This window comes from Chionomys nivalis, chromosome 8, assembly GCF_950005125.1.
Source record: "Chionomys nivalis chromosome 8, mChiNiv1.1, whole genome shotgun sequence".
In the NCBI taxonomy this organism is placed as follows: Eukaryota; Metazoa; Chordata; class Mammalia; order Rodentia; family Cricetidae; genus Chionomys; species Chionomys nivalis.
Window position 1 is genome coordinate 78,023,183 of NC_080093.1, and position 14,699 is coordinate 78,037,881.

At 43.9% G+C, this 14,699-nt stretch overlaps 1 protein-coding gene across 1 annotated transcript in view; it reads right to left on the minus strand.

The window, feature by feature from the left end:
* Positions 1-14,699, minus strand: part of Iqck (IQ motif containing K) — a 123,562-nt gene that overhangs the window by 85,872 nt on the left and 22,991 nt on the right. Inside the window, exons 3-4 of the mRNA XM_057777042.1 lie at positions 12,999-13,128; positions 11,474-11,571 (exon numbers count right to left, since the gene is read on the minus strand). Coding sequence (XP_057633025.1) covers positions 11,474-11,571; positions 12,999-13,128 — 228 coding nt within the window. The remainder of the gene's footprint in view (positions 1-11,473; positions 11,572-12,998; positions 13,129-14,699) is intronic.

The window sequence follows — 14,699 nt, forward strand, 5'->3', positions numbered from 1 at the left end:
CCATGCTAAAAGGCCGAGAGAGGCTGAGACAGCATCCAGGGCTGTTGTGACCACCCTGCTTACCATTTTAAAATGTTGCTGGTCAAAAAAGAATTTCAGATACACCATAGGACAGATTCAGACATAAAAGACCTCTAAACGAAACACAGTGTGTTTAAAAAAAATGTACGTAGGCTTGGGAGAGAGAGAAAAAAAGAATATAGACAGTTATAAAAAGAAGTAAACGGTTTTAAAAATTAAAAGTCTTTAAAGAGATAGTAAAATTTTATAATTTTATAGTATAAAAATATAAAAATTTATATTTATAAAAATATAAAAGAGTACAGACAGTCATATATTAAAGGAATAGAGAAAAATAAGCCATGTAAAGATGGAATATACACAGAGAATCTGGATTACGCGTATTATTGTGTTTTCTTTGAATTTTTTGACTGCAGAGAGACATTTGATTCTTGGGGCTGCTAAGTTAAACCAACATAACGGTATCTTGACTTCAAAATTTGGGTCTAAGGATATGTTGCTTTGGAAAGGGGGTTCTGCTTTTGTTCCCACAGAAGATGAGAACCTGTGGATTCCTTTCAGACTAATGTAGCTTGATGGAATGAGACCCCCCAAAAGTTCTCCGTGAACCCCTAAAAATACTTTGTCCAACAAAAAGCAGGAAGTAGTTTGGAGAAAACTAAACCCAAATTCCCAAAATGATTGCTTATAAATGTTTGTTTTCATTTAAAAGTGGTTGGGTATAAATTGTTAATGGTCACAGTCAATCTCTTTAAAAAAAAAAAGGAAGATACATATGTTGGTATGAACATATGTTTATTGATACAAATTTAAGGTTAATTTTGTTATATGTGTTTCTGTTCTTATTTAAAGTAATATGTTTAGACAGCTCATTTAAAAATGTAATGTATAATTAAAAATTACAGATTAATAGGTAGTAACTTATAATAGTCAAACTTGTGGTCATGTTAGGTTTTCTAGATATACAGAGATATATTTCAGTTAATCTTCAACACTTTCAAAGACCTACAGAACATGGCATTTAAAATGTTTTAAGAACTTAGACTTGACTTTGAGATATGTCTGCTTCTGGCAGCACTATTTACTGCAGAGAGGTTGATGGGTATTGAAGAAACTCATTATGGAATTTGCCTTCAATGTGACAAGGCTAACCATTTGGGCAAGAAATTGTTCTTGCCTGGACTGCTTAATGGTATGCTGCATAAATTGAACATGCAGAACTCACAGAAAAATGACTGCTGAACGTGCCTAAAGAAGGTGAGACAGCTCTCCAGAGTTCCTGTTTCACAGAAGAAACTGTCAGGCGTTCTGCAGGACACAGAAGAAAGCAACTGATGAACTTTGCTATTACAAGGCAGAACAGATCTTCAAATTTCCTGTTTCATGGAAAACTCTGTGGGATACTATGGGCCTGTAGGCTAAAGATGGATGCTCCAATGATACAGAAGAACTTTGGGTGACTTTCCAGGCAGCAAGATGTCTCTGTCAATTCTAAAGTTTTAGAAGTTGCTTATAATACACTTCCTGTTTACTTAGGTAATATTATATCCTTCAGGAGTCTTTGAAGAGTTGAAATAGTTATAGTTTTCCTTAGTTATAATAAAAGATAAGTTAGGTATGAAACTTTAGAATCACAAAGATAAAATAGATGATAGTATATTTTCTTTAATTATGCCAGAAACAAATAGACTAAATATTGTAACTGTGATTCTTGCTTGAACATGCTTTGTTATATGCAAATTTATTATGTTAAAGTTAAAACCTTCCTTTTTATTTAGACAGAAAAGGGGAGATGGTGTGGTATTCCCCTCTTTATGTTATGAATATGTTTTATTACCATTGGTTAATAAAGAAACTGCTTCAGCCGGGCGGTGGTGGCGCACGCCTTTAATCCCAGCACTTGGGAGGCAGAGGCAGGCGGATCTCTGTGAGTTCGAGACCAGCCTGGTCTACAAGAGCTAGTTCCAGGACGGGCTCCAAAACCACAGAGAAACCCTGTCTCAAAAAAAAAAAAAAAAAAAAAAAAAAAACTGCTTCAGCCTATGGCAGGGCAGAATATAGCCAGACTGGAAGAGATATATAGAGAGAGTAAGCAGAATTGAGGAGATGCCATGTAGCTGCCAAAGGAGATGGTCACCAGAACCTTACCCAGTAAGCCACAGCCTGGTGGAGATACACAAAATAATAGAAATGGGTAAATTTAAGATATAAGAGCTAGCCAGTAAGAAGACTGAACTAATTAGGCCAAACCGTGTTGTAATTAATATAGTTTCTGTGTGATTATTCAGGTCTGGGCAGCCAGGAAACAAAAGAGCAGTCTCTGGTTACAACAGTCTACCTCAGCAAAGTCACGTGTTAGTGAAAACACTTGTGTTCACTGTGGCCTGGCTGGGTTTAGAGGAGCAAGATAGGGGGAAGCATTGAAGGGCCTCAGTTTGAATGCACCAGGCCCATGTGGCAAAACTAACCACTTCCCACAGAGCAATGTGAAGATAGCCTTTCGTGGGTGGAAGAGATGAAGCTCCTGTCCTCCTCTGTGCCCAGTACCACAGACGACAACTGACCCGTACTGTCAGGAAAGAGGAGGCCCAGGGCTGGGCCTTGCTGAGCCGTCATGCAAGCTGCGGGCCAAAGTAGAACTGCTCAGGCTCTAGCAGGTGCTTGATGACGATGGAGAACCTTCTAGAGAGACCCAAGATGTATTGCTTGACAGGTTTGAATAAGGCCCTCTTCCCCTTTTCCCATGAGGCTATCAATAAAATAAACCTGCTCATGAAATCATCGAAGCCTTTGTTCTCCCACCTCCACCCTTCCTTGGGCTGAGGCCAAGTGCTGAGATACACCAGGGACCAGAAACAAGAGGGAGGTTACATGGAAAAAGCACTTGTTGCACAGAGACACTAAATTGCTACAGAGTTAACATTTATTGAGATCCCTGTGGGTTCAGGTCTGCCCTGAACAGTGCACCAGCAGCCTTGTCTTATAGCAGGAAGAATCCCTTGGGCAACACTTGACTGTCCTCCTTGTATCTGCATGGAAACTGTGGTGACTCAGAAGACGAGAGCCACCGGCTTTATGGAGGTGACCTCAGGGTCTAGGATATGATCAGTCCCAAGCAGACATAATGCTTTTGACCCTTGGTGCTGAGGGTTTGAACTCAGGGCCTTGAACACGCTGGAGAAGAGCTGCAATGCCCTCAGCCCCTTTCTAAATTTCATTCTTGAGATGCCAGCATGCCAAGGTGCCAAGGCCAATCTTCAACTTGTCCTAGGAAGCTGAGACAGCAAGCGTGTGGCACGACAGCTGCCAGAGACAGACTTCAAAATTATATAATGTTGGCTCCAGAGTCTTGCTCCTCATCAAGGCCTGATTTACTGACTGCTAATTACTGGTAGGGAATCAGGCTGTGCATTTCCTGGCCTCGGAGCTTTCTCCTGCTACTGACTAAAACTCAGGAACAGATGTCTTGCTCCCCAGCCTGTCCAGAACTTCTCTCTAGGGAATAAGTCCAACAGAATGGCTTTCCAAGAAGATGGGTGTTGGCCAAGGACATAGTAACAACTGTGCATCTTCACTGTCTAACTGTGCTCTCATTGAGGACAAGCCCTGTGTTTACCAACACTAGGGGCTTAGTAGAGTATTACTGAGCATTGAGAAGTATAAAACTAAGATAGGGACTCTGTCCTCAGAATACTCAAAATAGTTGGAAGGCAGGCATGTATAAAATTAAATATCTGTGGGTTAAGAATGTCTTAATTGAGGCTGTCTGAATTTACCATAAAATGAGGAACAGATGAGTGCTCTGAAATCTGAGAGCTGGGATCAGTTGCCTCTCCTTTAGGCCTCCGGGGAGCTGGGATACGGGAGGTGTCCCGCAGCTGAGTCTGGAAAACATGTAGCACTTGACTATGCAGAGGAGAGGAGCACAAGCAGTGATTTCTGAAACAAGGAGGAGCAAATGCACAGAGGCCCTGATGTGGTGAGGCTGGAGCAGGGGAAGGGGCATGAGCATCTGTTTAGCTGGGGGGGGGGGGGGTACCTGAAAAGAAAAGTGAGAGAAGGAGGAAGGGGAGGAAGGAGAGTTAGAGAGACCCTTGAAAGCCAGGTTAGGTGGCAACATCATGTAGATTTGCCATCGTCACATAGTATGGTAGCCCAAGTGTTCAAGGTCTTCTCCTTGGTAGTGCTGTCAGGAGAGCTGGACAGAATACAAAGTCCAGGTCTCTGGAGTGTCACCAAAAGGGACTGGAGTCCCAGCCCCTTCTCTGGTCTCTAGCTTGTGGTGTGAGTGGTTTCACTCTGCCCTCTGCTGCCACAATGGTGTGGTGCCTGGCACTCTGTCATGGGGAACCTCCAATACTGTGAGCCCAAACCAAACATTTTCTCTTCATCAGTTGATTATCTCAGGAGTTTCACTGTAGTGACAGAAGCTAACACAGCATGCTGAGCCAATTCCTACCAGTAGGGTGGAGAATACCCCTCGGTTTCCAGAATCCAACCCAAGCATGCATAACCCCTAACTTTGATCCCCGGCGATCTTGAAGGCATGGTAACACACATTTGCTCTCGGGAGGCAACAGAAGGATCAGAAGTTCAAGGTAATCTTTGGCCACAGAGTAAGTCAGGAACCAGACTAGGCTACATGAGGCCCTGCCTCAAACAAAACAATGAAATGGGGCAGGGCACAAATATGACTAATATCTTTTAATTCATTTTTGCTTCAAGTAAAGAGACAACTACCATGGGAAGTCTACCAGAAGGAACATTCTGTCACGTGGATCCAAGTTGGGAGCAACTGGGAGCCACAGTATAGGCGTAAGTCACAGGTACGAGGTGAGGGGAGAAGGGTGACATCAAGGTCTTACTAAACAAGTCAAACATTTTGCAGGACACATGGAAACAATCTCCATGGAATAGAAAAATACCATCAAAGGAGGACCAGTTTGTCTCAGACAGTGACCCTTGGGAGGTCAGAAGGCCAACCATGTGGTGATGTCATTGACTGTGATGACATTTACAGACCCCGGCTTTGTCTGTCAGCTGCCTTTCCTTTCACCATAATCACTGCCTACTGTCTGAGTGCCATCGTGAGTCCTTTCACCTGGATCTGAATTCTGGAACCTACTGAAGCTCTGCGTCCTTCCCTCTTCTCATCACTGGACACAGGCAATACTCAGAGTATTTCTTGGGGCTGATGTGAACACTGATATAAAGGATGCCGATGCTCTTAGCAGAGAGGCCGGTGCAGAGCAGGTGGTCAACCAACAGGTTACCCTCTTGCAATGTTGTGGACCACTGTCCTCTGAGCATGGTGGCCATTACCGTCTCCACGAGAGCAGCTGAAACTACCCACAGGAGGTATTCAAGACTGGGCTTGTTGTTTCTTTGCAGGAGGGGTAGGGAGGGAGGGTCATTAGACCCTTACCTGAGATTCTAGATACTCCTTCCAATACCTCTCCCCTTACAAGATGCAGCTGCTAAAATGTTTTTTTTCTTTTTTTTATTTATTTATGAAAGATTTCTGCCTCCTCCCCGCCATCGCCTCCCATTTCCCTCACCCTCCCCAATCAAGTCCCCCTCCCTCATCAGCCCAAAGATCAATCAGGGTTCCCTGCCCTGTGCGAAGACCAAGGACCACCCACCTCCATCCAGGTCTAGTAAGGTGAGCATCCAAACTGCCTAGGCTCCCACAAAGCCAGTACGTGCAGTAGGATCAAAAACCCATTGCCATTGTTCTGGAGTTCTCAGTAGTCCTCATTGTCCGCTATGTTCTGCGAGTCCGGTTTTATTCCATGCTTTTTCAGACCCAGGCCAGCTGGCCTTGGTGAGTTCCCGAGAGAACATCCCCATTGTCTCAGTGTGTGGGTGCACCCCTCGCAGTCCTGAATTCCTTGCTCGTGCTCTCTCTCCTTCTGCTCCTGATTTGGACCTTGAGATTTCAGTCCGGTGCTCCAATGTGGGTCTCTGTCTCCTTTCATCGCCTGATGAAGGTTAATATTCAGGAGGATGCTTATATGTTTTTCTTTGGGCTCACCTTCTTATTTAGCTTCTCTAGGATCATGAATTAAAGGCTCAATGTCCTTTATTTATGGCTAGAAACCAAATATGAGTGAGTACATCCCATGTTCCTCTTTTTGGGTCTGGCTTACCTCACTCAGGATAGTGTTTTCTATTTCCTTCCATTTGTATGCAAAATTCAAGAAGTCATTGTTTTTTACTGCTGAGTAGTACTCTAATATATATATACTCCATACTTTCTTCATCCATTCTTCCATTGAAGGGCATCTAGGTTGTTTCCAGGTTCTGGCTATTACAAACAATGCTGCTATGAACATAGTTGAGCATATACTTTTGTTGTATGATAGGGCATCTCTTGGGTATATTCCCAAGAGTGGTATTGCTGGGTCCATGGGTAGGTTGATCCCGAATTTCCTGAGAAACCGCCACACTGCTTTCCAAAGTGGTTGCGTAAGTTTGCATTCCCACCAGCAATGGATGAGTGTACCCCTTTCTCCACAACCTCTCCAGCAAAGGCTATCATTGGTGTTTTTTATTTTAGCCATTCTGACAGGTGTAAGATGGTATCTTAAAGTTGTCTTGATTTGCATTTCCCTGATTGCTAAGGAAGTTGAGCATGATTTTAAGTGTCTTTTGGCCATTTGAACTTCTTCTTTTGAGAATTTTCTGTTCAGCTCAGTGCCCCATTTTATAATTGGGTTGATTAGCCTTTTACGGTCTAGTTTCTTGAGTTCTTTATATATTTTGGAGATCAGACCTTTGTCAGTTGCGGGGTTGGTAAAGATCTTCTCCCAGTCAGTGGGTTGCCATTTTGTCTTGGTAACAGTGTCCTTTGCTTTACAGAAGCTCCTCAGTCTCAGGAGGTCCCATTTATTCAATGATGCCCTTAGTGTCTGTGCTGCTGGGGTTATACGTAGGAAGTGGTCTCCTGTGCCCATGTGTTGTAGAGTACTTCCCACTTTCTCTTCAATCAGGTTCAGTGTGTTCGGACTAATATTGAGGTCTTTAACCCATTTGGACTTGATTTTTGTGCATGGTGATAGATATGGATCTATTTTCATTCTTCTACAGATTGACATCCAGTTTTGCCAGCACAATTTGTTGAAAATGCTCTCTTTTTTCCATTGTATACTTTTAGCTCCTTTATTGAAAATCAGGTGTTCATAGGTTTGTGGGGTAAAGTCAGGGTCTTCTATTCGATTCCATTGGTCGACTTCTCTGTTTTTATGCCAGTACCAAGCTGTTTTCAATACTGTAGCTCTGTAATAGAGTTTGAAGTCAGGGATGGTAATGCCTCCAGACAATCCTTTATTATATAAGATTGTTTTGGCTATCCTAGGTTTTTTGTTTTTCCATATAAAGTTGGTTATTGTCTTCTCCAGATCTGTGAAGAATTTTGATGGGATATTGATGGGGATTGCATTGAATCTACAGATTGCTTTTGGTAGAATTGCCATTTTTACAATGTTGATCCTCCCAATCCAAGAGCAAGGGAGATCCTTCCATTTTCTGGTATCCTCTTCAATTTCTTTCTTCAAAGACTTAAAGTTCTTGTCAAATAGATCTTTCACTTCCTTGGTCAGAGTTACCCTAAGATATTTTATGTTATTTGTGGCTATTGTGAAAGGTGATGCTTCTCTGATTTCCCTCTCTGCTTCCTTATCCTTAGTGTATAGGAAGGCAACTGATCTTGTATCCTGCCACATTACGAAAGGTGTTTATCAGCTGTAGGAGTTCTTTGATAGAGTTTTTGGGGTCGCTTATGTATACTACCATATCATCTGCAAATAACGAAAGCTTAACTTCTTCCTTTCCAATACGAATCCTCTTGATCCCCTTATGTTGTCTTATTGCTATTGCTAGAACTTCAAGCACAATATTGAAGAGGTATGGAGAAAGTGGACATCCTTGTCGTGTTCCTGATTTTAGTGGGATGGCTTTGAGTTTTTCTCCGTTTAATTTAATGTTAGCTGTTGGCTTGCTGTAAATAGCTTTTATTATATTTAGGAATGACCCTTGTATCCCTAATCTCTCCAAGACCTTTATCATAAAGGGGTGTTGAATTTTGTCGAATGCTTTTTCAGCATCTAATGAAATGATCATATGGCTTTTTTCTTTCAGTTTATTTATATGGTGGATTACATTGATAGATTTGCGTATGTTGAACCAGCCCTGCATCTCTGGGATGAAGCCTACTTGATCATAATGGATAATTTTTCTAATGTGTTCTTGGATTCGGTTTGCCAGTATATTATTGAGAATTTTTGCGTCAATGTTCATGAGTGATATAGGCCTGTAATTCTCTTTCTTGGTTGGGTCTTTGTGTGGTTTTGGTATCAGGGTAACTGTAGCTTCAAAAAAGGAATTTGGCAATGACTCTTCTGTTTCTATATTGTGAAATACATTAAGGAGTATAGGTATTAGCTCTTCTTGGAAGTTCTGGTAGAATTCTGCATTGAAACCATCTGGTCCTGGGCTTTTTTTGGAAGGGAGATTTTTGATAACAGTTTCTAATTCTTCACGACTAACAGGTCTGTTTAGATCGTTCACCTGATCTTGGTTTAGCTTTGGTATATGGTACTTATCTAAAAAAATGTCCATTTCTTTTGCATTTTCCAGTTTTGTGGCATACAGGCTTTTGTAGTAAGATCTAATGATTCTCTGAATTTCCTCTGTGTCTGTGGTTATGTCCCCCTTTTCATTTCTGATCTTATTTATTTGCGTGTTCTCTCTCTGTCATTTAATTAGTTTGGATAGGGGTTTGTCAATCTTGTTGATTTTCTCCAAGAAGCAACTTTTTGTTTCATTGATTCTTTGGACTGTTTTCTGTGTTTCTATTTTGTTGATTTCCGCCCTCAGTTTGATTATTTCCAGTCTTCTACTCCTCCTGGGCACATCTGCTTCTTTTTTTTTCTAGAGCTTTCAGGTGTGCTGTTAAGTCCCCAATGTATGCTTTCTCCGTTTTCTTTAAGTGGGCACTTAGTGCTATGAACTTTCCTCTTAGCACTGCTTTCATCGTGTCCCATAGGTTTGAGTATGTTGTCTATTTATTTTCATTAAATTCAAGGAAGACTTTAATTTCTTTCTTAATATCTTCCTTGACCCAGGTGTGGTTCAGTAGTTGACTGTTCAGTTTCCATGAATTTGTCGGCTTTCTAGGGGTAGCATTGTTGTTGCCTTCTAACTTTAATCCGTGGTGATCTGATAAGACACAGGTGGACACTGATATTTTTTTGTATCTGTGGAGGTTTCCTTTGTTTCCAAGTATGTGGTCAATTTTCGAGAAGGTTCCATGAGCTGCAGAGAAGAAGGTGTATTCTTTCCTATTTGGGTGGAGTGTTCTATAGTCCATTTGCTTCATTACCTCCAACAATTCTCTTAATTCTCTACTAGGTTTCTGTCTGATTGACCTGTCCATTGGTGAGAGAGGTGTGTTGAAGTCTCCTACTACTAATGTGTGTGGTCTGATGTTTTCCTTGAGTTTTAGTAATATTTCTTTTACATAAGTGGGTGCTTTTATATTAGGGGCGTAGATATTCATGATTGAGACTTCATCCTGATGAATTGTTCCTGTTATGAGTATAAAGTGTCCATCTCGATCTCTTCTGAGTGATTTTAGTTTGAAGTCAGTTTTGTTAGAAATTAGTATGGCCACACCTGCTTTTTTCTTAGGACCATTTGCTTGAAAAACCTTTTCCCAACCCTTTACTCTGAGTAGATGCCTGTCTTTGTGGTTGAGATGTGTTTCTTGCAAACAGCAGAATGTTGGATCCTGTTTTCATATCCAATCTCTTAGCCTGTGCCTTTTTATAGGTGAATTGAGACCATTAATATTAAGTGATATTAATGACCAGTGGTTGTTTACTCCGGTTATTCCTATTGCTTTTAGTAGTAGAGTTTGTGTGTCTCCCTTCTTTGAGTTGTGCTGTTGAAGGGTCGCTAGATGCCTGAGTTACTGTAGGCAGTGTTGGATTCCTTGGGCTGTGATTTTCTTTCTATTACTTTCTGTAGGGCTGGATTTGTGGCAGCTGCTAAAATGTATAGTGTGTAGAGGGTTAACTGAAAGGGAAACACCATCTATACAGCAATGGAGAGGTCACCTTCCGTGTTGGAGTGACACTTGGCAGTGATTCGACTGTTTTGGGGTCACCCACACTGCCATTACAACTCCTAACCCACACTCTGTAAGTAAGCCCAATAAACATTGGTTGGCCAAGTTGGATTTCGGTGAAATTGTTACTTATCTAAGGTAAGTAGAGGGTTTGTGTTGCCCTAGGGAAAGTTCACAAAACAGAGGGGGACATCCAAAAGTCTAGTTTTCAAAACCATGTGGGAAGCAGTCCTCCAAATCATCCTGTGAGAGGCAGAGAGGAAAAGCCCTGAGGGCTTCTATCAGGCTGTGACAGGCACGGTAGTGCATGTGTGTGCTGAGCACTTGGATCACACCATCTCCCAGAGTAGGTAGCAGGGAAGCTGGAGGCAGTGGCATAGCATTTTGATGCCAGCCTGAGGAGTCAGGTAGGAGGATTGGGTTTTAAGATAAGGTTTGAGGATAGCCTGAGGTACATGAGGCCCTGTTTCAAAAAACAAACAAACTTCAAACCTAAACCAACCAATCAAAAAGTTAGCAAAAAAAAAAAAAGTGGAGAAAGGAGAGGCTAGAGGAGCCAGCCCAATCCAGAGACCAATAAGAAGCAAGCATGGTATACTGTTAGCTTTAGCTGACACAACCTCGAGTCACCTCAGATTAGCCCGACTGAGGAATTATCTAGACCAGACTGACCAGTGAGCATGTCTGGGGAAGGCTGCCTTGACTGCTAACTGATATAGGAAGACACAGCCCACTGTGGGCAGCAGCATTCCCTAAGCAGGGGCTCCTCGGAGTGTATAAGAGAGAGGAAAGCTAGCTGGAAGCAAGGGGGCCTGTATGCTTTGTTTCTCTCCGCTGTGGGTGTGATACGACACGCTGCTGCTTCAAGTCCCTATGCTGTGACTTCTCAGCTGTGGTGGACTGGAACCTGAAACTGAAAGACAAATGAATCCTTTCCTCCCCTATGCTGCACTTTGTCAGGGCACTGTCACAGCCACAGAAATGAAAGCAGGACACGGGTTAAACAGCATTCACAACAAATGGGAATAGAACTAAGAGAGCTGCTTGATGCCAAATTTCCCATCAGGGTAGGCAGGAAGGCTAGGCAACAGAGACCTCTCGGGAGCCCAGGTGGCCAGAGTTGGCAGTATATGGACATTTATGTAGTACTAGATGCTGTGGCTGAGCGGGAGGCATGGGGCAAGTGGCCCAAACTCGGGCTTCCCTTGTAAAGGGGTCGTTTTTGAGGATAATAGCTCAATGGTACCAAGCTCATGGGCTGCCATCAGACTGAAATGAATGAGCAAGAACCTAAAAATATGGACATCACACCAAACCACTGACCTCAAAACACTTTTCTCTCTTTGCTTGGTGAAGCAGGCTGGCCATTCCAGGGAGCAGAACTGGAAAGATGAACATTTCCAGATAATCTTTGGGGGAACCTGAAACAAGAATAGTCCCACTGAAAAACCCAAAAGACCTGGGTTCATCTGAAAAAGACATTCAATGCTTAACAGAGAGAGGAAGGGAGGGAGGCGAGGAGTGAGAGATGGAAGGAGGGGAACATATTCCATCTGGGCTGGTTCTGTAGCATCTCAGCTGGCTGAGTGCTTGCCTAGCATACAGGAAGCCCTGGCTTTGATCTCCAGCACCCAATAAACTGGTGTGGGAGTACAGGCCTGTATTATAGCATTCAAGAAGTAGCGGCAGGAGGACCAAACGTTTCAGGCAAACCTGGCTATATAGAAGTTAAAGGCAAGACCGGGAGACCCTGTCTGAAAAAAACAACAAAACAAAAAGTGCCATCTATTCAACAGCACAGTCTGACTCGTCACTGTCTGCTTCAGGCTGCTGAGTGAGACTGGGTTACTAAGAGACTAAACTCGGCCCAGTGAGCCTCTAGACTCTGGCAAGGATGTGGTCTGGGCCCTGCCCAGGTCACGGCCTCCAGGTACCTGCTTGCAGCACCCAGGCAGTCACAGCACAGAGGCCAGTGTCTGCGAGAGCAGTGGGGTGTGAGCATGAGGTACGACAGAAACTGAGTCTAGGGAGGAGCTGGGATAGGGGACTTCAACAGATGGGGCCTGACAGCCACAATAATGGCAGCAGTGCCTAACCAGGGTCCAGAGCAGAAGGCACAGCACAAGGAGAAAGAGCAAAGGGAGGCCTCATGAGCTGAGGGACCAGCAGGCTGGACCTGGAGACCTGACGACAAGACCTCTCTTCTGGGCTGGAGAGATGGCTCAGCCCATTGCCTGCTCTTCCAGAGGTCCTGAGTTCAATTCCCAGCAACCACATGGTGGCTCACAACCATCTGTAATGAGGTCTGGTGCCCTCTTCTGGCCTGCAGATATACACATAGACAGATCATTGCATACATAATAAATAAATAAATATTTTTTTAAAAAAGACCTCTCTTCTACTCTGTGCATCTTTTACCCTCCCTGTCTCTAGCTTAGTATTTAGTAGAGAATCACAGTGCTTGCTACATTCTCTCGACTATGTGCTAACCTTCCAAAGATGTCAGCGATCCAACAACACTCCCCTTACAAATGAGAACTCGGAGCCTGGGGAGGTGGGGGGGGTGTGGAGCAACTTAGCTCAGGTCCTGAGTTCAACTCCCAGCACCAATGTGAACAAGCCAAGTGTGGCAGTGTGGGCTTGTGACCCCAGGGCTGGGAGCGGGATTCCTGGGGCTCGCTCCAGCCAGCTTAGCCCGTTTGGGGAGCTCCAGGCCCGCCTCAAAAGACAAAACAAAATGAAGGACTACAACGCAAATGCCTATGTGTCTGAGCACCCCCACCCCACCCTGTGAGTGTGAACATTACACCCCAAACTACAGACGATGCATGCTTGCCTCCTTACTTACAAGTCTTGGGCTCTACTGTTTCTGCCTTCCTGGGAGGACAAGGCACAGGAGGCATCACTGGGAATGGGTGCACCGGGAGGTAGTGCTCCATGTTGAAGCCATGGGGAACCAGTTCATCCAAAGGCGAGACCTACAGGCAGCAGGGCAGAGCAGTCAGTTCCAGAACAGCTTTGATAATTGGATTTTCTTTATTTTTTTAATTTTAAAATTCAGCTTATTTATGGTGGTGGCATACACACATGCCACAGCACATACATGGAGGTCAGAGGACAATCTGTGGAAGTTGGTCCTCTCCTTCCACCCTTTGAGACCCAGGAACTGAATTCAGGTTATCAGGCTTAGCAGTAAGCACCTTTACACACAGAGCCGTATCACCAGCCCTCAGTTTTATCATCATCATCATCATCATCATCATCATCATCATCATCATCATCATTATCATCATCATTTTTTTGTTTTTTGTTTTCAAGACAGGGTTTCTCTGTGTAGCCCTGGTTTCCTAGAACCAATTTGTAGAGCAGGGTGGTCTTGAACTTAGAGATCAGCCTGCCTCTGCCCCCCAAGTGCTGGGATTAAGGCATGTGCCACACTGCCTGATTTTCCTTTATAACCTTGTAAGGGAATGAACTTCTGTGTCAGATAGATAGATTGGGGGACATTCTGAATAGAAGTGTTCCATTCCCTTCCCTCCTGGAATGCTTTTAAATGGGTAAAGGGGTTGTGGATTTAGCTAAGTGGTAGAGTACCTGCCTAGCAAGTACAAGGCCCTGGGTTTGGTCCTAAGTTCTGGGGGGAGGGGGGGAGAGACAAAATTAAATGACAGTGGAGTTAAAAACCTTAGTGGAGAAAAGGGAAAGGAAGACCACCTATGGTTGAAACATTGGCCAACAAACCAAAAAGAAGCAGGAGGCTGGGGAGTGGTTACAGCTCTTGCCCACAAGTGTGAAAAATGGAGTAATACCAGGTGGGTATGGCAACCCCCTGCAATTCCAGCCTCTGAGGTGGAAGAGGATCTCCAGAGCAATTGGCCTGGGAAGGCTGCATCAGCAAGCTCTGGGCTTGATTGAGACACCCTTCTCAGTGAACCAGGTGCAAACATGACAGGACGACAGTCCCTGACACCAACACACGTGCACCCCACATGTATGCCCGTATACACACAAACCTGCAAACACATTTGAAAGTGGGAAAAATAAACAGGGCTGAAGTGAGCCTGAATGATCAAGAGAGGAAGGCGGGGAAGCCATAGGAAACAGTCTAGAGGATACAACCCTTCCCAGTAGAATCCCAAGGGGATGGCACTCAGAACTGCTGGGCATTGCAACAGTGAGAAGGAGAAAGGCAATGCCACCCAGAGGTCATTTGAAACATGGCTGCTGTCCATGTCTTCCCTTGGGCTGTTGTTCCCTCTTGACATCTGAGTAGCTTCCTTTGCACCAGCATGCCCTGTAGGCTCCCCAACCTCCCCAGTGGCTCTTCCCTAAACAGATAAAGCAAAGCCTGAGGAGAACTCCTGTGGGATATTGTAATGGCACCCCAAAACCCACTTCTGATTCACAGGTCTACTGCCCCACTCGGAAATATTGGCCCTCTTCCTGGCCACCCTGAAGTCTTCCAGGGGCAACTACTCCCATGAGCACCTAGGCCATGCTTCCCTATTCATAGAAGAGACCCATCTAGAAAGTCAAGACGTGTACACAC